We start from the raw sequence: 23,025 nt of genomic DNA, 5'->3' as shown, positions 1-23,025 counted from the left end.
ATCTTCAGTCTCCAGTTTACAGCTCCAAGTCGTTGACTTTCTCAGACTATCACTACTCTCCTGCTGTTGTGTCGCTCCAATCATTCACCTGCCTGCTTTGAGGTGCGTGCCATAACCCCGCCTCTCCAGCAGAGTTCCATCTGGTGAAACTCGGGTAGCAACTCCTAGTGCCCGTGACACTTGTCTTATGTATTTGCTTGAGTAACGTGTACTGACTTCAACTTGTGCTTCTACGCTTAACTTCTGTCTGAACCAACTTTGGTTTTTTCCTGGTTCCTACTACTCTGGCAACTGACCTGCTTCACAAATAACAAATCCGTTGCAATAAAACTCCCTGACATTGAAAGTGGGTGTTTTAAAAAAAAAAAAAAATATTAGTTGTACTTCAATATTTCTTTTCTTTTACTTTTTGAAAATATTTTCTTTTGTTTTTGTTGTTAATTGATTTTCTGAGATACAGAACCAGGACTCGAGACAGGAAGTGGAATGCTGGAAATTTTGAATAAGAGTTCTAGTGTTTTGGTGCCAGTGTATTAAGCCATGGGCTAACAGATTTTTAACAGATGCTCTTTTTTTTTATCTCTGTGTGTGTGTGTGTCTCACATGTTATAACTTGTTTGTTTTGTTTGGTATGTTCTTAAATTCCATCTGAATGTCTAATCAGCAATAAGGTTATTATGTTAAAGTGATATTTTTAATTTATGTCTTCTAGCAACACATTTTCTTCATGATTAAATTAATGAATTATCAATTAACTGTAAATGGGAAATAATATACAGGGTTTCAAACGCCAAACAGATGGGGGCGCTTCCATAGTGTATTATAGTGTATTGTATTTCTTAAAACCTACAGATCCGAGCAGCTCTCACAATTAATATTTAGCGTCTACTCCCTCAACGTGTTTCATCTCAGGGGACTTTGTCAGGAGAGATCTCACTGAATCCATTCTTGGAGAAGGAAGAGCAAGCCGACTTGTGATCTTGATACGCTATTTTATAATTTTACCTCTGGTACGTGCAATATTGTATGTATGTAAGAAATAAAATTATTTACATTGGATAATACACTTTGGAAACGGCCCCAACTGTTTGACGTTTTAGATAGTTTCTACTTGTCCCGTGGAGATCGGGTTTTGGAAGGGGAGGACGCACAGATCAGGATCTGCTGGTCTGGATGACTGTGTGAGAAAATAAGACAGGCCTGGACATGCTAAGCACAATTGCTACAATTAAGATTATACTGAGATCAGGTGCTGGATGTTATTTATCGTTGTGCACAATGTGATTTATTGTATTTTTAATGTACAGTGTTTATTAGGTAAAGTTTAGGTAAAGACACTCACAGCATACTGGCATATTAGACAGCAGATCACTAAATTTCAATAACTACAGTAGTATTTGGCAATACATTTCATCTGTACCCTAATGTCATTTTTTACCCTAATATGCAATGATAAAAACATATCTTTCATTTTTAAGTCATTAGTTTGGAAATTAAAAAAATTCTAAATCCAACTGTATTGTTTTCCAATTAAATAATTGATCATTATCCAATTATTGATTCCCAAAATAACAATCATATGTAAGCACTTGTGTCAAAAGGGGGACTAAGGAACATGGTTGTTTTATATATATTATATACAAGCTCTAATACAACTTTATTTAGTCCTCGCACATGCAGCCACCTAATTAGTTTGTTGACTGCGTGGGAGACCAGAAGACCCGAACTGGCCCACAGAAAAGGAGGCCAGCCCTCTATACTCCAGAACCCTTAAACCACCTCAAGTCAAACTTGAATTTCCCTGGAGTTTAAAAGGCATATAATAGAAACCTGGGACATATATATAAACCAGCTACTATTTTATATATTGTGTTTACATATTGTGAGAGAAATACTTGTAAAATAGAAGATGGTGTACATACTACCTGGGAAAGGAAGCAGCAGTGCATATGCTGTTAGAGACACCTGATTTTTATAAGAGGGACAAATGTGCATGTACCATTATTGTATGTGTGGGCAGGATTTTAGGTCCCCCACAAGTACAGAGGAATTGTACACTAGTTAGAGCCAGACAAGCTATAATTTGTTTTCTTGTTTTTGTTTTTTACTTATTTATTGCCCAACAAAATAGCTGTGGCTAATTGTACCAGGCTGCTGGACTTTCATGTCACTGGCAGCTGCGTTACAAAGGGCCACCAAAACCACAATGCGATGCAAGATGGGAATTGCATTTCTTTTTCATTGCATGGAAAATATTGCCTGCTTTTGCACGTAGCACACAAATACAGGGCTAATTAACAAAGCTCCAAAATATTTGTTAGCTGCATGCACACACACACACACACAAAAAAAATGCACCTTTCAGCTGGATTTATTCATAAATCTAAATCAGGGGCTAAATGTATCAAGCTGAGAGTTTTCAGGCGGGTTTGAAAAGTGGAGATGTTGCCTATAGCAACCAATCAGAATCTAGCTGTCATTTTGTAGAATGTACGAAATAAATGTTAGCTAGACTCTGATTGGTTTTTCAAACCCGCTGGAAAACTCTCTGCTTGATAGATTTACCCCCGCGAGTTCTGCGTCTTCGGCGTTTAAATTTAAAGTGGCGCTGCCTTGTAAAGGGAAACTTCCCTTCACTATTAATTGAAAGTGGGGCTGTTTGGGAAAAAAATGTGAATATGAATTATTTAATGGCAGTGATGGTTGCGGGAAATAGGTATATTTATTAAACGTAAATGCTATTTCATTTATTGCTGGGGATGTTTGGAGGGAGGGAAATAGGTTTATTTATCAGCAGCAGCAGCAGTTATTTATATTAAATGTGAATACTAGTATTTTAATGTTGGGGCTGGAGGGAGGCCTAATTATAAAACATTGGTTGTATTGATTAAACACCAGGGCTGGTTGGAGTTTTCTAAATTACATGTACCCATTTTTTTTCCAAAAAGGGCCTCCAACATTCCAGTATCCAGACAAGCAGCAACTGAACTAAAGACACCAGGAGCCAGAGGTGGTGAAAGTAACAAGACAGGTAGGAGAGAGCAGTCTGCCAACTGTCCTGAATCTGGTGGGGAAGTCCCTAATTTTTGTGACTGTTTCGTTTAGTGAGATTTGGTCCGACTACAAGGACAGTTGGGAGGTATGTCCCGCTTCCCACTGTACTGCTTGTGAAGGCAGAGCTGCGTGCAACTAACAGTATTGCACACATTATTGCCTGTGTATTTGTCTAAGATTTGTCTAAAATGATAGCCATGTTACATAATAGGGGCTCCCTGTCTTAAATACCCCAGGCCCCACAAGTGTTAATCCAGCTCTGGTTAGCAAGAGGGAGCGGATAGCAGATCCAAGTTTCTGAATAGGACACAGCCTGCAGAGCAAGCCGAGGAGCTTTAAGTCTCACAAGATTTGGTAATCTTGTGAGACTAAGAGCTTCCCTGCTCACTCTACAGGAAGTTCCGACCCTGATGAATGTCAGCAGCACCAGAAGCATAGATGGCTGGGGGTGTCATAATGTGCCTTAGGGGGTGGCGTGATAAATGTAATATTTTATTTTAATGTATGTATAATTGCCCCATGTTGGCTACATCCACAACACAATGTGGCCATGCCTTTTTCGGTGCTGCCGCGCAGGCCCACCTCGGTTTCTTTCCTGCTGGAACTGAGGTGGACCTGTGGACTTTAAATGCCAGGGCTGATTTTTAGTCCCAGTCCGGCCCTCTTACACACTTATACAGTAGTGTACCTAGTTCAAAAATAAACAGGTGAGGACATAGGTATGACAAAGTATAAAGTATGATTTAACTTGCATGGTGGAGGTGGATATGTTTTCTTTTACAGCTGACTGGGTGTGTCACCAGTGACACAGCTCAAATAGCATCTGAAGAGGCCTCCTTCTTTATGGACCAAGTGGGAGTGTTACCTGTCAATCAAAGCTGTGGGAGGAGTCTAAAGTTAAAAAAAACTGTATTGTGCTATCTCGCGATGCGACCGATGCAAAAGAGTGGCCGTTGTCTAGACTGGAAGACTATGTCTAGCCAGTATTAGTTTACCTGGTGTCATTCTGATGGAAAGTGCATGCTGTTTGTTGTAATGGAGTATTAGAAGTACTGCTTATACAGCAAGAAGTTTTTCGGTGTATGTATCAACGAAAAGTGTCCATGTCACTGTTAGGACTGCGGTTACTAGATAAGCTTTTAGAACCAGGCTAACAGAGGTCTTCACTTTTAGCAGCCGCCTTTCTTGTAGAACTATACTTGTTCGGAGGTACTCGGATGCTCCCAGGACTTAAGCTCAGAGGTAGTAAAAGCTTATCCAAATAACCACCGCGCAGGAGGTAAGCGGAATGCTGGAGGAGGATGTCAGGAACAGGCCAGGATTGTGGGAGACTTGCAAGCAGGATAACCAAGGGACAGGCAAATGGTCTGGGCAGGCAGCGTACAAGAATATCCGATAACAGGCAGAGGTCAAGGGGCTCAGGAGTTCAAGCAGGATCCAGAAAACAGGCCGAGGTCACAACAGGGAATCAGGTCACAGATATCTAGTATCTCCAGGAGCAAAAGCCGGTCAGCACACGTGCAGCACACAGGACGCTATAACCGGCAGGGAGGCTGTCATGTTCATTGCAGGTTTCGGATTAACTACCTCCCCCCCCCTCCATAAGAAGCATACTCATAAATGGGAGATTGCAGCCAAGGTGGATGCCCCAATTGCATGCCTCCCCATACACACCATTATTCCGATTTTAAATGCTACTTCTTTAAAGGATAGGAAATGTGAGGTGATTTTAAATCAAATCCATTTTTGTTGTAACATGTGCATTCTCTCTGCCACTTGGGTAGATAAGAGTAGTAGTGGGATTAGCATACTAGTGAGGGCTTGCTCTCAGAAAATATCTTCTAAATTAGGGCCTTTTTTTTTTTACCACCAAGCCTTAATTCAGCTGGCTTTAACAGCGTGGCTCTTGTATCCATGATCCTTAGAGCGTAGGATCTTTTTTGGAGGAAGTCATGCAAGCCATGTTGATTAGAGCCATAAAGCAAGTCTCTACCAAAAACTACCACAGAGTTTGTAAAGCTTAAATTTCTTGGTGTAAAGTTAAATGTGTGCACACTTCTTTCACTAATGCCTCTTGTTCTTGCAGGATGGTATAGACACGACATTAGGCTATCTTCCCTTAAGGTTCTGGTTTTAACCCTGTCAGTCTTCTTTCAAAATAAACCAGCTATTATTCCAGAAAATCAAATGCTCTTGCAGGGTTTTCTACACATACAGCCCCCTTATGTTCCACTGATAGTTGTTATGGCTAGCGGCTATTGTCATAAGCCATCACTCTTTTGCATACTTGCCAACTCTCCCGGAATGTCCGGGAGACTCCCGCATTTTGTGAGAGTCTCCCGGACTCCCGGGCGAGTGTGGCAATCTCCCGAATTCTGCCCACTTCACTAGGAAGTGCCCCACTTCCTAGTGAAGTGGGCAGAATTAGATCCCAAACGCCGCGATTCCCGGTGAATCGCGGCGTTTGGCCCCGCCCCCGCTGTCAAATGACGCAATTTGCGTCATGACGTCACAGGGGGCGGGGCCGAAATGACGCGATTTCGGCCACCCCGCCCCTTCACGCCCCCCTCCACTGGCTGGCTCCCGGAAGGGAGCTGAAGAAAGTAGGTAAGTATGCTCTTTTGATGTCATGTATAAATGGCGACGGGTAAATCAGTATTTTTAGAGCGGCATTGCCGGGTCCCTAACCTTATTCCTATCGCTAACCCTAAGCTAACACTTAGCTGTGATGAGAAGCGGCAGTACCGCTTTAAAAATACTGATATAGCAGTCGCCATTTATAAATGACGTCAAAACAGGCTGCCGTTATTATTGCTGCTTGTGATTTATTACCACACATGACGAAATCCTAATAGTACAGGTCCTGCTGTCCTAAATTTCCCCTAGCGCGGGGCTTACCACTGCAGTAGGCACTACCTGATCACATGTCGGCCATGGCATCTGACTGTTGCAAATCCCATCTCAGTATGACAGGAGAATAGACTTGGACTGTATTACTGCTGCCACAGCTCTTTCTCTATAACTAGATAGCAGGAATGCACTTAGGGTGACCCACCACCCTCCATGTATAGTAGTGATCTGTTGCTCTACTCCTCTATATGTGCCCGCATCGGTCTTCCCAATCACATCATGTCATGACGCAATGACGTTTGCTTCAATTCACCAACGGTGACTGGCCAAAATGGGAAATCGCATCATGGAGGCTTTAAATCTGCCCACTTCCTAGTGAAGTGGGCAGATGCGGGAGAATACCCTGCTCTCCCACGAGATCTACCCAGACATTCTGGCAGAGTAGGCAAGTATGCTGTACAAGTCACAAGACCAGAATCATTTTATGCTGATTACTAAATAGGGATCAACTTATTCTAGCCATCAGATTACTGTATGTTCTATATGCTTGTCCACTAGTTAGTGGCATTATCAAGGTTTGATTTTTTTTTTTTTTTTTTTTTGGTTTTCTTTAAGTAAGGGGAAGCCCAGAGAACCAGAGCTAAATGTCCTTCACAGGGGCGCACGCAGGATTGTCAGGGGAGGCCCCCCCCCGACCCAAAAAACAAACAAACAAACAAACAAAAAATGAGAGAGAGCGCGGCAGCGCTGTCCCATACAGCAGCCGCGGCGCTGTCAAAGAAGCGTCCACGGTGGTGCTGTATACAATACAGCACCGCCGCGGACGCTTCTTTGACAGCGCCGCGGCTGCTGTATAGGATAGTGCCGCTATGGTGGCCACTTAGTTAGCGCACAGGGAGAAGGGGGGGGGGGGGGGGGGGGGGATGGTTTCTGGAGACTCAGAAACACCCCCTGCTTGCACCAGTGGTTCAGCATTAAAGACACTCCAACACTGCCTGGCTATTTTCCCCAGAAAAAAAGAAACAGCTGTTTTTCAGAAGTATTTTTGTGAAAAATGTTTTTATCTATTTGAATGGTGTCAAAGATATGCATTTTTTCCCCACTTTGAAATCAGCTTAAGACAGCCACATTCGCAGACCTTTTTTTTCCCCCTGACTTCCTGTATGTATAGTACTTGTTTCCACTTGAATTGCATTCCTGTAACATGAACTAAGCTGGGTTACACAATTATTTTTTTTTTTTTTATTATTTTTTTTTTACAGACATGCCTGCTGCCCATGGCCTCACACCAACAGTAGGTGTATGAGCAGCACTAATATTTATTCTAAATTATATATTAAAAATACATAAATAAAAAATAGAAAAAAAAATAAAAAATTGTATCAAGGTTAATATACATACACCACTGGATGCAAGCTTCCAGTTTGGCAATTTGTCTGATTATAAAAAATTATATTACATGCATAGTATTTTTTGTAATAACTTTGGCTCACTATTTCTTTTACTTAATTAGACCACTTAAACGTGTTTCAGGAAGTAGAGGTCTTCAAAAAATGCATTAAAGTGTTCTGAATGAAGGTGCTTCGGTTACCTGCTGGCTGGCTAAGGAAGATTCTGATGTCAAAACATTGGTGTCCATGTGAGTGCGAGACATCATTGGTATAGATTTGGTTTAGAAGTTACTGTATGGTTATCACATATTTCAGAGGAAGGAGGAGGGGGGGGTTTGGGAATCTTACACTTGCACTGAAATGTTTCCCTTTCAGCAGAAGCGCCCGGTACAGGCTGGGACCAGGGCCGGATTAACCCTAGGGCTAACTGGGCTACAGCCCAGGGGCCTCGGGCATCCAGGGGGCCCTTGAAAGTGCTCAGCAGCAGTATTGATCGGTCGGGGGCGCCCCCGGCGCGATCAATGCTGCTGAGCACTTTCACTGTGTTCCTTCCCCGGCGCGCTGTAGTCTCCTTACGGAGGAGATCTCGTGAGTCTCACCCTCATGAGATCTCCTCTGTAAAGTGCGTACAGCGTGCCGGGGAAGGACTGCAATGCCAGGAGAAGGAGGTAAGTGCCTTGGGGGTGGCTCGGATCACGGGGGGGGGTATTGTGCCCTCACGGTGGAATGAGGCCACCTTAGCCCAGGGGCCTCCATTCCCTTATCCCTTACCATATCACTTACCATTATTTACAAATCTCCTCTCCCCTGTGTTGTCTTCAGTAACTGTCTTTTTATTTCACAAGTCATGCAGTCACCAAGATTCTTATTTAAGTTGTCCAATGAGAAGCGGGCATACCTTAGCAGTGAGTAGTCTTGAACACTCTTACTCCATTGCTGTATGCATCTCATTTGTAATTTTCAAACCATTTTATTTGCCTCTCCTTATATTTTCCCCATAATCATTTACTGCAACACTGCCTGTTTCTACTTCTACCCTTAGCCCATTTAATATTAGGTTTTTTTACCTCCCCCCTATTTGTACGCCATTTGACAACAGTCTTCGTAGCCTTTAATTCAATGTTTCTTTATTCTGAAAGCTACTTGCACTATTTTGTTAACATTTTCCTCAGTTTCTCATCTTCAGCAGAAACCACACTTATATGTGATAACCAATCCTCCTTTCAATTTTATATATTTTGCCTGAATTTTCTGTAATTTAATTTTAAGAATATTCCAATAGAATTCAACGCCATCTAATCCTTAGACACCATACACACATTAAATGCTTGTTAACCCGCTTGTGGCTTCTTCCCTGTATATTCCAGTCCTGTCATATTGCTACAATAGTCCCCACTTTACCTAAAGTTGTACTTTGTTACGGTGATATGTCTGGAAGATAAAGTCATACGATGCAGTTTTATTGAGCCCAAATCATGTAACTGCACAAACAATACTTCATACCTTACCGACATCCAAGGGATACATTCACAAACCAATTACTTTACCGAACAAGACTGTCAAAATCCTCCAAATGATTTCCATTTAAGGCCCAAGCATTTCTGATCTATTTTATTTTATTTTATTACTCTTCCCGTTACATCTAAGTAATAAAGTATCAGTCATGTCACCTGCTAGACAGATTTTTTTTTATTTTTTTTAAACAAAGACACTTGGGAGGGGGAGGGGTGTATTTACCAAACTGTGGGTTTGTAAGAGTGGAGATGTTGCCTATAGCAATCAGATTGTAGTTACCAAGTTTGGTACATTCTACAAGATAAGAAGCAGATTGTTGCTATAGGCAACATCACCACTTTTTCAAACCTGCAGTTCAGGATTCTGCTTTTTTCACAATCAAGATTAAGGCTTGCTCTTTAAGGTCTTCAAGAGGCCAGTCTAACTTTGTTGTTACATTTGATTTTGTTTTAAACTGTGCACATTATTCTTCTATGCTAAGAATTAGCCATAGAGGCCAGTTAGCCTGCAATTGTGAGAGGAGCTAGAGCTGTAAATACCTCTTCCCTTATTATCAGCATCCCACTCTCCTCTCCCTATATCAATTTCATATTTTATCTAATTGAGCCACAACATCATGTTAAACTAAACTTCATGCCTTCTACTCTTACATGCAATGGGCGAGACCCTTACACATTATACCAATTTACCACACATGGACCCTGGAATTATCCTACATCTCTATCTCCTTAGCGATTGTAGGAGGGCAGAAGACGTGTTAGGTCATTGACACCAGAAGCAAGTTTTGTATGCCAAAACATGCTTCAGTACTCTAGACCAAAAAAAAAAACAAACAAAAACACATACAGTATGTAGTCACATTTATTAGATACAAATTTGTTACTTTCTTGCACAGAATTTTGGTTGGTATTTAAACCTCTACTGCAGTAAATATAAAAAAAAAAATGCAGCAATTGCAGTAGGCCAATGCGTTTTTCAACAAGTCTAATAACACTGCACTGAAGGTACAAAGCAACAGGGAAACAAAAGTTTGGTCTCTTGCTACAGGATCCAAAGATCCAGATAGTCTAGTTGTCAGGTCCACACATTGCCAGAACAATGGTTTCATAGTCTCCTTTCAGCTTTTCTTCCTAGAAATATCAAGATCGCATGTTAGGGAAAAATGTACAAGTGTATAAATGGATTGCAGCACTAGAATTGTGGCAGTGGGGAGCCATCAATTTAGATTTACACGGCAAACTCATTCCGCTCCAAATTTGTTATATATATATATATATATATATATATATATATATATATATATATATATATATATATATATATATATATATATATATATATATATATATACACATACATACACACACACATATATATACACACACATACATATATATATATCTATATATACATATATATCTATATATACATATATATCTATATATCTCAAGGTAAATAAATAGTTCAACTCTATGCATGTTCAATCTACCTCTGATGAAACCGCCTACAAACATGAAAAGGGACATAGAAATGCATCAGTATTATAAATAACCAGTTTCAATAAATTTGTTGTCAGCACTCATAATTCAGTGTTAAGAAAGCACACATTTAGGCTCCCACAGAAGTTCAAGGAAGATTTTTGTATACCTAGTTTTGCTCCATGAGTGCTGTTAAAGATTTCTTTAAATGTGTCAAAACATTGGCAGAGCCCAATATCAGACCAGATTTAAAACGCTTCTGCCACAGCCCAAATCAATAAACTTCACCCTTTTAACACACATTCCTCACACGCATTGGTTCACACCATGATTTTGAAAAGCACTCTTCATACCATAATAGCTTGGCGCAGGGATTTTCCATAGTTCCGTTTGTAGTGAGTTTTGATTTCGTTTAGGTCAATTTCAGAGCGGGACACCAAGAGCCTAATTAAATCCTTATGCCTGGTTCCAGATCCCTAAAGAAATAAAGATTAGATCAAATGAGGTAGCAGAGCATGATTATGTAAAATATTTAGCATAACTACTAATTATTGAGTGAAGAGAACTCTGGACCACTTGAAGATCTGTCCCCAAGTTTGCAATACATGAGGCATAACTTACAACTGTTTCATCAAGAGTGGTACAATGTGGTAGATAGGAACGGTAAGGGACGGTTCAGGTTAAGAGCGTGGAATCGTTTTAGGGCTATGCAAGTGTAAAGGTGAAGACTATGCAGCCAAGATGGAGTTAAAACTTTGTTTAATTTGTTTAGCCAGAAGGAGATCTTTGTATAACCTTACTGAATCCCCTCCCCTGGTAAGGAGAGGCTTCCTTCTTTAAAACAAGTTTATTCTTAGGACACCAGAGAGACAAGCTTTTAGAGCCCATTCCTCATCTATGGCAAATCACTAGGAAGTGAACGTTTGATGCCAGGGCAAAATACTTTTCTAGTCAACCTTGGGAAGAGTTATGTTATCGTGTCATTTCTATTGCTACCAGTATCCATTAAAAGCTTTGATTTTTCTAATATAGTAACATAAGCGTTTGGCAGTTACCAACAGTGCATCAATCCTTGACAGATGCACACAAGAGTATGGTGTTTATGTGCCTTTACGTGTGAGGAATTAGCCATTAATGGGATTCTTGTGGCATTAGAAATTGTATTTCAGTCCTTCCTGGGAATTCCTACATTACAGCACATCCTGGTAAGTAGGAGTGGCAAATGTTGAGCCTCTGTTCAATTTGTAAATACAGAAGTTACCATATGTAAATATCCATAGAAAATCAAGCAAATTTTTTACTCAAATACACTGTAAAGAGTCTTGTGAATGAACCTTAAAGCGTAGAACAAGCCAATAACTAGAAAGTGGATTTTTTGCAAATTGCATAAGAGTTTTCAAAATCATACCTTCATTGCCAAGAAGAATTTTTCAGCAAAATAAGCCGGTTTGCTTATTACAACCTTTACTGTAAATTAAAAAACAAAAAAACACCATATTAAACAGATTAGCCATTAATACCAAATCTGTATTTTGCCATTACCAAAACTATTTTGGAATATAAAAATTCAAAGTTTCATCCGTTATCGATTTCAGCAAATTGCTAAATAGGAGTATCTATTATTCACTCCAACAAGCATGGTTAGACAATAAGTTATAAAAAGGGACTAATAAAAATCTAAAAAGCTCACTCACCAAGAGATATCAAACAGTTTTCAAGGTCTCCTTTTAGTTCCAGATCAAGAGCTTTTGCCATATCATTTTTGCTATATTTGGCATACCTCGTGAAAACTGAAGACAGAAACACAGAACAGCGTCTTTCACGTAACATATTAGACAATAACACCCACATGAAACAAGTGTCAAGTCGACTAGTGCCGGCCTGGCCAACATGTGGCTCGTCAGGTGTTGTGAAACTACAAATCCCTGGAAGACCTGCCAGCCATCATCTGGTTAGCTACTGGCAGAGGATATTGGGGCTTAGAGTTTCACAACAGCTGGAGAGTCATAGGCTGGCCAGGCCTGGACTAGTGCATTGTGGCAATAATACATTTCTCTGACATTTGTACTGCAATGGCCTATCCAATTTCACTTTGAACAATTTACCTTGGCGAAGATGTGGTACACTTCTTGAAGTTAGAATATTTAGGAACACAGAAACATCTGTTCCTTTACGCTTTTCTCCAGCTTCATATAGTGCCTACAATTAAAAGATCAGCATGTTCTTGATTATAAATATATGCAAAGACTGTTCAACCACAACATTAAAACCACTAACAAGTGACTTGAATAACACAGATTATCTTGTTGCAGTACCACCTGTCAAGGGGTGAGATATATTGGGGTCAGCTCTTGAAGTTGATGCGTTGGAAGAAGGAAAAATGGGCAAGCACAAGGATCTGTGAGACTTTGACAAGGGCCACATTGTAATTGCTAAACTGGGTCAGATCATCCCAAAACAGCAGGTTTTGTGGGGTGTTCCCGATATGTGGTGGTTAGCATCTACCAAAAGTCCCAAAAAAACAAACAAACAAAAAAAACACAACATGACGACTGGTAAACCGGCGAGAGGGTCATGGGACGGGTGCCCAAGACTCATTGATGCAAGTGGGGAGCAAAGGCTAACCAGTCTGGTCCAATCCCACAAAAGAGTTCCTGTAGCACAAATTGCTAAAGAAGTTAACGCTGGCCATGATAGAGGTGTCAGAACACACAGTGCATTGCAGCTTACTGCGTAGCTGCAGACCGGTCAGAGTGCCCATTCTGACCCATGTCCACCACCAAAAACTTCTATAACAGGCACGCGAGTGCCAGAACTGGACCATGAAGAAATGTAAGAAGGTGGCCTGGTCTCATGAATTAAGTGTTTACATCATGCGGTTGGCTGGGTGTGTTGATGTGACACATACCATCTACCTAAACATTGTTGCAGACCAAGTGCACCCTTTCATGGCAACCGTATTCCCTGATGGCAGTGGCCTTTTTCAGCAGAATAATGTGCCCTGCCACACTGCAAAAATTGTTCAGGGATGGTTTGAGGAACATGACAAAGTTTAAGATGTTGACTTGACCACCAGATTCCCCAGATCTCAATCCAATCGAGCATCTCTAGTATATGCTAGAAAAAATAAGTCCGAACCATCTCGCAACTTACAGGACTTAAAGTATCTGCTGCAAACCAAGGTGGTGCCAGATACCACAGAATACCTTCAGAGGTCTTATGGAGTCTAGGCATCAATAGGTCAGAGCAGTTTTGGTGGCATTAGGGGGGCCTACACAATATTAGGTAGGTGATTTTAATGTTGTGCCCAATATAAAACTATATCTGCATATACACATTTGTATTTGCATTTTGAACACTTCAGATTCAGGGTATAGTTTGTATTAACTTACCCTTGCATCATTATCAGCCTGCTCTTCATTTACAGTGGTGCTCTCACTGCGTTCCCCCTAAAGGAAAAAATAAATAAAAATCTATACATTAGGACTTTATAAACTAATTAGAGACACCAAAAGAGTATGTTACAAATCATGTATACTTTTAACAATCATAACCTTATACCTCTTAGAGCTGCAGACAGCCCAACTCACTTGCAGTCTTCTTAATTTTAATTTTGACTTTGTAAGATAGTGAGGCCAGTATGGTGCTGCTTCTGTGATGGCAATTGGTAGCTTATTGACCAGCATTACTAAGAAATCATGCAACAAATAGCTGCTCAAATTGAGTAATTATGGTGTATTGACAGAATAGTGCCATGTGCTTATCTAAAACTAATGTGCCTATCTGCAAGACCCTTATAATTTTACAGGTCACATCATTGCTGTATTCCGTACCACAAACCAGAAGTACAAGCTACTATTCTCAAAGAATATTGTAGGGCCCTAGACCTTATCTTATAATGGTCACACCCAAATACTTTGTCTGTAGCAAAGTACTGCCCAATGTCTTCTGTTCAAATGGCACCCTCCCTAGCAGCAGCATGGTACTGCTTGTCAGATCCTTCTGTGCTACATAGCCATTCCAGCTGGTGAGTCAATGACTGAGATTGATTAAAGATCCCCATAATGCTCTTAGCACTCAGAATTAGAGAGAGTGCATTTCAGAGCATCACTTTAATGGCAACAAAGCAGCGCATACATCAAGAGCACAGGAGACACCTAGAGGGAAACCAAACCAAATATTAAGCTGCTGAAGGACAAAGAAGCTCAGTGAAGGGAGGTCTTCATCACTAAAGGGACAGAAACTCAGTGGAGCCATCGGTATCAAATGAAAGTAACAAAATGAATTTCAATTACTACAATTGTTGGCTACATCACTATTACTTTAGAATGTTTTTACATGTTCAAGTGTGTCCATTTGCTTCAGATTAGCAGCATTAACATCTTGCTTTTGTAATATTTTCCATAATCATTTGCCAAGTATAAGAATATTTGGGGGCCAAAGCATACAAGAGCCTAGTCCAACCCTTTTTAGTGCATACAACCTTGATAAGACCTATGGATGGTAGGGATTGTTGTAGTAATAATTAAAATACCTGAAATATGATGCTTGTGTGTTAAAATTTACCCGATCCCATAAAGTGAGTGTTAGAAAGGAACGCATGTTATTAAAAAAAAAATAAAAAAAAAAATAAAAGCATTTTCCCTACAGTCTACTATGTAAAACTAGGCAGTGCCTGCATTTGTTACTATGCAGCTTGTGTAAATAGTAATAGTGGTAAATAGATGATTGTGTATTTTAAGTGCTCTGGCTGAAAAAGGTAAATTACCACTATTCAGATACAAACACATAGCACTACTTTCATACGAGTTACATTAAGGTTCTGTAGAGTGTTATATTATCATCAATATAAGAATGTAATCATAGCCTATGCGCACACATTTTATATACAAACGCCAAAACATTACCTTTAAAAGCGCAAGAAGAGCCTTTTGAAAGTCGCCTGATGTATCAGAAGCCACGTCTTTTGCAAGCTCTTTTTTAAATTCTGTAGTTGGGGAAAACAAACAAAACAAAAAATACGCCTTTATAAAAAGTTTCCCCAACACTATACAGGGGAAAGGGAAATTAACCAAGACAGGCAAGACCACTGTAAAGCAACAGATTCAGGCATAGTCACTGTCATTTTATAGTTCTATATGAACTTCAAAGTTTTCATGTAAAGTAAAAACATACAGTCCATCATGTAACAGTATAATAAAAGAAAAGTCTTACCTTCTTTGTAGACTTTGTTTATTTCCCTGAGCTCACGATTGTCCCGTGATACTATAACTTCAACCAGTGTACTTTCATCTGTTCCAAGTCCCTGGAAAATACTTTATTTATAAAAGTGGTTCCAAATCTTAACCATTTAATGGTGAATTTCTTGGGGGGGGGGTTTAACCATTGTGCAACAAGTCACATTCACACAACAGATTCAGATACGACAAATTGCTTTGCTGAATGTTGCACAACGTCATAAAGTGGTCACTTACCTTAACAGCATTCTTCAAGCAAAGAGCATCAAATTGGGCTGGAGTCTTCATCAATCCCAAAACAACCTCCTCCAGGTGACTGGAGAGGGCTTTCTTCAATGCATCATCTAAAGACTACAGACAAAACATGTTCAATGCAGAGCAGTAATGTAAGACTAAAGTTTGTCCAACTCAAAATTTAACACACAACCTTTCAGCAAGGACTATGCATGAGCTCAGTCTTTGGGACCATTTTATGAGATTTCTGTACAGTGTACACGAGTAAAACGAAAACTTTTTTTAGCAAAGGGATAAAAGTAACGGAATGTTTTAAGCCCAGTAGGAATTGGTCTATAGAAAAAATGTTCTAGATAATGAGATGCAAGCCTGACCCATAAGCAAATTTTTTTTTTTTTTTTTTTTTTGAAATGTGCAGTAGAGAACCTTACATCTCAGTAAGAGCAGAGAGATGAATCACCATCTTACGCCACTACACTTAGAGGGATGAACGGGAGAGAGTGTGGTCAGACATCAAAGTACAGTAAGGACATGTTGGGCGGGGAGGGGAAGAGAGGTCGCAGATATGCCTTCAAGAGGAGTGTCATCTGTTGCAGTTACTTTCCCCCCGGTGTAAAATCAGTGTTGAGATTTTGTATGCCCTTTACCTGGTTCAATTAAGGTCCTAGCTGGTTCACCATGTGCCATGGGTATGCTGGCACATACTATAAGCACCAGCATGTCCAGACATGCAATTTGTGGGCCCGATCCCCTAGGGAATACAACTCCGTGATAAGCAGCCTGGGGCTGGTTTGGCACTAGGACCTCATGATATGGGTTTCCACTGCTATAGTGCCACCAGCCTAAACTGTGTACTATACCAATTTGCAAATATCTTAAGATACATGCAGCTCGGAACACTGAGTAAACTAAAAAATCAGGCCCAAAAACTACATAAGGTCCTGAATGTTAGAATCTGGTTGCCATGTGCAACACCACCTTTGCACCAGTTTTAATAAACATCCACCAAATTTCAAGTGAGAAGTGACCAGAAATCTGTCACTATAGATGCTATAAATCTACCCTTATTCTGTAGTGGGTTTTTTTCCCTTAAGGCGGCGGTTCCCAAAGTGTGCACCGTGGCTCCCAGGGGTGCCACGGCGCTGTCACAGGGGTGCTGCCGAGACCAGGAAATAAATAAAAAAAAATAAAAAAATTACCAATCCGGCGGCACCAGGGACCCAGCACCCTCCTCCCTTCTCACTGAATGTTAGGTGTGACGTCATCACATCCGACATTCAGTGAGAAGCAACAGGAGAGAGGAGGATGCTGGATCCCGGGCGCCGCCGGATTGGTAAGAAAACAGAAGAAAAGATAGAAGAAAGAAGGCTAAGTATGGTAAGTAAAGGATGATGGAGGGCACAGAGCGCGTGGAGATTGAGGGCACAGAGGGAGATAGCTGTAAATTCTTCTTTGACAGAAATATGATTGACTATATAAAAATATTCTTTTCCCTTGGATTTATGTGTAGTATTTCTGTCCTGACCTAAATACTTATTACTTTTTTTGACCCAACTACTTATAAAACGGGACTACTCGGTAATTATTTTGGAGGAGTGCCTTGAAAAAATTATGGAGACTCCAAGGGTGCCGCAAACTGTTTACATTTATGTTTTCATAAAAATTTTCTTCATTACACTTGTTGCACCTACCTTGCCTGTTTGTTGCTGATAAGCAGCCTTTATTTGCTGCCGTTCGTAATTGGTTCTTTTAGTCAATATATCAATGATGGTGCCTTCATCAACACCTGCAATGAAAAAAGCTCAATGTTTAATTAAATTAGTAACTTAAGTCATAAAGTCCACAGCAAGACATGCAATACAGACAAAATATGAAGTAGAATAATAAAAGCCTTAATTGTGCCAGTTTATAACAAATAAATAGCAACATCCACTAGTTCTAAGTTTCAATTAATTACTGACTCAGTACTTGCATTTTATACGCTTTAAGTGGCATTTCATTAACGAGTGTTTAAAGAACAGTGGTATTTGCTGCATGTTACCACACCAATATATAGCCGTGTTAATTATGCAGCTATAGATTTAATAAATGAAATAGATAAGCAGTTGGCTTAGTATTCAACTACATACTCTGCCAAGTGTATTAAACAGATTTAAAGTGGATTAAGAGTCTCATGCCTCAATGGTGTCCCTAATTCTCATGACTGTAGCCTGCTCCCCATTGTGTATTGGTAACAGATCCCCCTTTAAGAACCCTGCTCAAGCTTTATATCAGTGCCTGTGCTTTTCTACCCGTTTTTCTTGTTCTAAAAACAAATCAAATCATGCCAATTTGTTACCTTTAGCTTTAATTGCCTTATCCAGATTTGCTGCATCTGTTGCAGCACTGAAACCAGAATGTGCTTTCAGAGATGGTCCTGCCTCGTCCGCCTGCAAAATTAAGATTTTAAGGGCATTACACGACTGGACTATACTTTCATTCACAAGAAGTACATTTTCATTGCATTGCATTTCTGCTATGATGTCTAGATGGTAATGATTCAAGTAATTGTAAACCTATGTATGCAGAGAGCTACAGCTTTATGGTTAGCATAAGCATTCATCAAATATACTTCTGGAGGCAATGAAGTGTGGGGTGGAAATATAGCATTAGTTAATATTTATACTGAGAAAAAAAATTCAGTGAGGATCCCACTTACACTATTATATATTAGCAGTGCCATGTAAGATATCTGAGAGATCAGGCTTAAATCTGTCCATATGCAAGACCAGCGGTGCTGGCTTTGATGATGCCTTGTCCTGCACATGCAACACCCACATCCATTTAACACCCTCTTGTTTGAGAAACAAATGAGATCACACAGTGTTTTCCTATAGCTACATATGCAGTGCTCATAAAATATACTGCAGCTCCAGAGTGCGAAACCTGAAGAATAAAAGCTTTGTGAAATGGGTTTAAATTGCTAGCTATATAAATCATGACTCTCTAGCTTGCTTTATTTGTTCCCACTCCCTTTTGCAGTGTGTTTGAAAGAAGAGTCACTGACTAACAACCTTTCAAACTCAGGGTTCTATAAAAGAGCTTAGCCTTGACAACGGAGTGTTCGCTACTTGCTACCAGTTGTTTAATATAACTAGATATACTTATCCAAGTGCTTTGGAATTTTATATTCTAGAAAATTACAGCTTCAGTCCATTTTACTTTCAACTTACAGAACATGGGTTGTGTCCACCGCCTTCCAGAAAGTTAGCCTGGGCCAGGAATTCTTGCATAAATGACATAATGAGATCTATTTCTATAGAAAAAATAAAAAAGACAAAATGTCAACTTTGAAATAAAATCTTGAGTTAGTGGGTTGAAACCCTCCCAGTGCCATAACAAGAGGTAATATAACAGTTCACATTGTTAAAAATGTACACATAAATATACTTTGAGTAGCAGAACTATTTTTTTTATATTTTTTTTAAATACTATTAATACTCCAAGGGGCATATTTAAGAAAAAACGGTATTGCACCATCGTGCACTTACCGTGTAATTTGGTACAGAAAGTGTCCAACGCAAATTTATTAAAGTCCCATCGCACTGATGATTGATGAAAATGACTGCTATTCACTTCAGATCGTTTTTGGGAGCAGTCACCATCAAGTCCCGAAAAAATATTTTTTTCGGGTACTTGTCATGCTGAAGCTGGCGTACATCATCCGAATTAAAGAAATCTAATGCTGTCAGCTCTGCTCCAAAGAGCAGAGCTGGACAGCGCATGTGTGGAGGGATCACATGATCCCTCCCTGTCACTCAGCGCGCTCTCTCTGCAACCATCGTTGCAGAGACAGAGAGGGGATCTGTGTGCGCATGTCCAGTTCCAAGAACTGGACATGCGCAATTGAAGAGTGAAGAGAAGACCCGGAGACAGCGCTTCCGAAGAGGGGGGGGTAAGTATGATTTTTTTTTATCACTGAAACAGCAGTTTTTCAGAACTGCTGTTTCTGTGCTGGGTTGTACATAAATGTGAGAAATAGTTCAATCCTTATCATTGCGATAAGGATTGAAAACTACTTTTCACTTTATGTGAATATTGATAAATGTGCCCCCAAGAGTGAAATAGAATTATTGAACGGCCCTCACTATAGAAGCCAATAATATACTCACGACTAAATCAAAGGGTCATGGCTCCTTACGCATCCTCCTTAACCCATTTTTAAAACAGTAGAGCGCCCTCTTTTCCTGACAAGGACAGCAATGTTCTCTCCCGGTTTACCTTCTACTCCTCCAAATGCTCCATCAGTCTCTACTGCCAGCATATTCTCCCCTTCACCATCAGTTCGGTAAGTCAAGGCTCTGTATTCAGCCTTCTGCTTTTCTATTTATACCATCTAATACTGCGAGACAATATGCTCCTTTGGCATCCACTACTACCTGCATGCAGGCAACACCCAAAGCTAGCTCTTTACTCTCCCAATGTAACCTTAAACTCAACATGTCAAAAGTAGAAGTCGTAATCTTCTCCCAATCTCAGGGCCACTAATCCCTGACCTCTCCCTCACAGTGGAGATAATCGCAGGTCCCCCAAGCATGCTGCCTTTGTGTCATCTACTCCGCCCTCAGCTTCAATGCACACATCCAGTCACCTCCTTTGAAACATTGCCAAACACACCCTGCTTACATTCAGGAGGTTACCAAAATCCTTAGCCATTCTTTTGTCTCCCTCCTCACCCTTAATTGAGGTGATGAGACCGGTCTTCTCTCAAGACCCTTCCATCTGCTGCAGCACTCATACACTGGCTCACTATTACCTCCAGAATTCAATTCAAATTACACAACCCCACTTTGAGTCCTCCCCAAATCCTCAGCTTCATACATTCCTTAGCTTGTCAGATGATACTCTCCCTCATGCCATCTAAAACCTGCCTCAGCCCCTCTGACAACCATCTTACTGTATTTACCATTTAACAATCAGATTAACCCATTGGGCAGCATTTTTACAGCTCTGTAGCAGCTAGCAGTTCTCAGATTAAAAAAATAGCCGATGTTAACTTGGTCTTTAAGTAAACTGTATTAACTATAAAAACACATCGGCCAAGATTGTTTTTGGAATTCACACTAAAGTTATGACACAAGGCAATACAGTGGATTTAGATTACAAGAATTACCACTACCATGATAATGGCTATGACAAGACACAAGCAACTGTCTACAACTGTAACAAGATTTGCAATGCACCATAACGTAGATGAAGAGATCAGTTTCATAAAGAAACGTTTCAAAACTTTGTTTATCGTTTACACTAAATTTTGAAACCTAACCACAGTAATATATTTTGTTGAAGTGATCTCCGCTTGTAGTCTGTCTGCAATCCTCCCTTCTTCCATATGGCAACACTCCTTTCTAACCCTGGATGGTTTAACACAATTATGGTATTTAATATGTTCATCTGTGCAGAACAGAGCTGGCCCCCACCCACGTACTGCATTACTCGGCTTTGTGTGCAAAACAGAAGAGAAGACGTGGAAGAAGTCACCGGCACCCTGTTCAGTCTTTTCAGTGAGCTGCCACTGAGGGACATGCAGGATTAGGGAGAGTGGGGGCATGTAGGCTCGGGATTAATAGAAGACATAACTATGGCTGTAGGGTCAGTTTAGTGGTTTAAGATCAGGCAGGGCAGCAGGTGACAGCACATTGGTGATTGTACGGGAAGTACACAAGCAGATGGGTGGGAGAATGGTGAATCACGTCCGATAGCATCAATGCTGAAATGTTCAACTTTATGACTCATCCTAATTAAAAAAAAGTATCAACTTACTAAAAACAAAAAAAGCTATAGAAGACGGCCCTTTCACTTGCAGCCTCAGGCAACATGCGAGGAGGCAGTCACACCCTGAGCCACCACCCAGAAAAACCAAGGAGAAGACTAGTGGCAAAATTATTAAAATGAACTAAAAATATAGTTATAACGACATTATACTAGATTTCCTTACAAAATAACAGTATTATTTTGCAGCTTGCGTTTTGTTATAGCACGACCTTGTGATCGACTCTACGTGGACTTCATTTTTGAATCCGATCCAAAATTAACCTTGGTTACAAATTCGATCGGTAAAACAAAGATTATATCGAGATAAATGCAATTACATCCTTTAAAAAAAAAAAAAACTACAGAGTTAAAGCAATAAATCTGATATTCCGCTCATAGCTAGTAAAAGTTTAATAGAAACTTGGCAGCAAACCGACAAATCTGTTTTGTGTTTGCACATTAAAAAAAAACAAAAAAACAAAGAAAACCCAAACCCTGGCTGTTCAGCTGAGACACCAACAATCTTATTTATTTTTACAATCACATAATGTATCTTAATCTAAAATATAGTTGTTGAAAATGTTTTAATGAAAAGTTTGTTACATCTTATTACAAGGAAGACAAATAGGCACTCCCATTTCTACAGAACATAAAGTAAAAATATTCTTACTCTAAAAATGTAAATATATATATTCTTTAAACCTATATTAATCTTTCACACAGCAGACAATGAGTTAATACGAGAGAACAAGAAATACAATATGGACACTAAAAACCCACCTTTCAGGTCTCAGAAAGAAATTGAAGGTTTCAGTGCTGTGAGCTGGAAGAGTGGAAATGTGAACTCCTGATTTTTATGAAGAAGTTACAAACCACACCTAGCAACAGCACATACCTCTGCAATAGCACTGATTGGTTGGCAAGCAAGTAGTTGTTTCAGACAGTTATGCTGCAGCTAGACTAACAACAGATTACTTCCAGCAAAGATATTTTATGGCATTTGGTTGTTAAAATACACTTTATTTGCTTAACATTTTCAAGTATGCAGCAGCTACAGCATGCAGCTTGCTATGAACTAAAACTGTGTAGCTGCTTTCTCAGGTAGAGACAATAAAACCACTGTTAAAAGCTTTGTGACAAAAAGAAGGATTATATTGCTTATTGTATAATGGGCTTGGCACACACTACAGGGTTTTCAGCCGATTATCGGACCCATCATATTGCATTAGTGTGTACACTCCAACTATGAACGATTATCCTTCCAAAGCTCATCATATGGTTTAATTTGATTTTTAAACTGAACTAAACAGGTCGTTCAATGATTTAACAATGTCGTTCTAATTCTGCAGTGTGTTTTCAGCCGATGGTTATGACAGTTTAAGAGCACAGGTCTGAAGGTAAATCATGTAAAATGTGTATAGTGTGTTCACATGAATCGACATCCTGATTGGGACTCTTTTTCTTTCTTCATGT

The 23,025-nt window shown here is 40.0% G+C and overlaps 1 protein-coding gene across 1 annotated transcript; it reads right to left on the bottom strand.

The window, feature by feature from the left end:
- Nucleotides 1–9,653: 9,653 nt before the first annotated feature.
- On the bottom strand, nucleotides 9,654–22,439 carry LOC142154930 (annexin A1-like). The gene is made up of 13 exons (XM_075210984.1): nucleotides 22,333–22,439; nucleotides 18,972–19,054; nucleotides 18,098–18,188; nucleotides 17,451–17,545; nucleotides 15,763–15,876; nucleotides 15,503–15,593; nucleotides 15,196–15,275; nucleotides 13,681–13,737; nucleotides 12,394–12,487; nucleotides 11,983–12,078; nucleotides 11,697–11,755; nucleotides 10,642–10,764; nucleotides 9,654–9,940 (listed from the first exon to the last, which is right to left on the bottom strand). Exons 2-13 carry the CDS (start codon nucleotides 19,038–19,040, stop codon nucleotides 9,878–9,880), a joined length of 1,032 nt encoding a protein of 343 aa, XP_075067085.1. The 5' UTR covers nucleotides 19,041–19,054; nucleotides 22,333–22,439; the 3' UTR covers nucleotides 9,654–9,877.
- Nucleotides 22,440–23,025: the final 586 nt, after the last annotated feature.

Source organism: Mixophyes fleayi, chromosome 1, assembly GCF_038048845.1.
Source record: "Mixophyes fleayi isolate aMixFle1 chromosome 1, aMixFle1.hap1, whole genome shotgun sequence".
NCBI classification, from domain to species: Eukaryota; Metazoa; Chordata; class Amphibia; order Anura; family Limnodynastidae; genus Mixophyes; species Mixophyes fleayi.
This window is presented reverse-complemented; position numbering and strand designations above follow the sequence as displayed.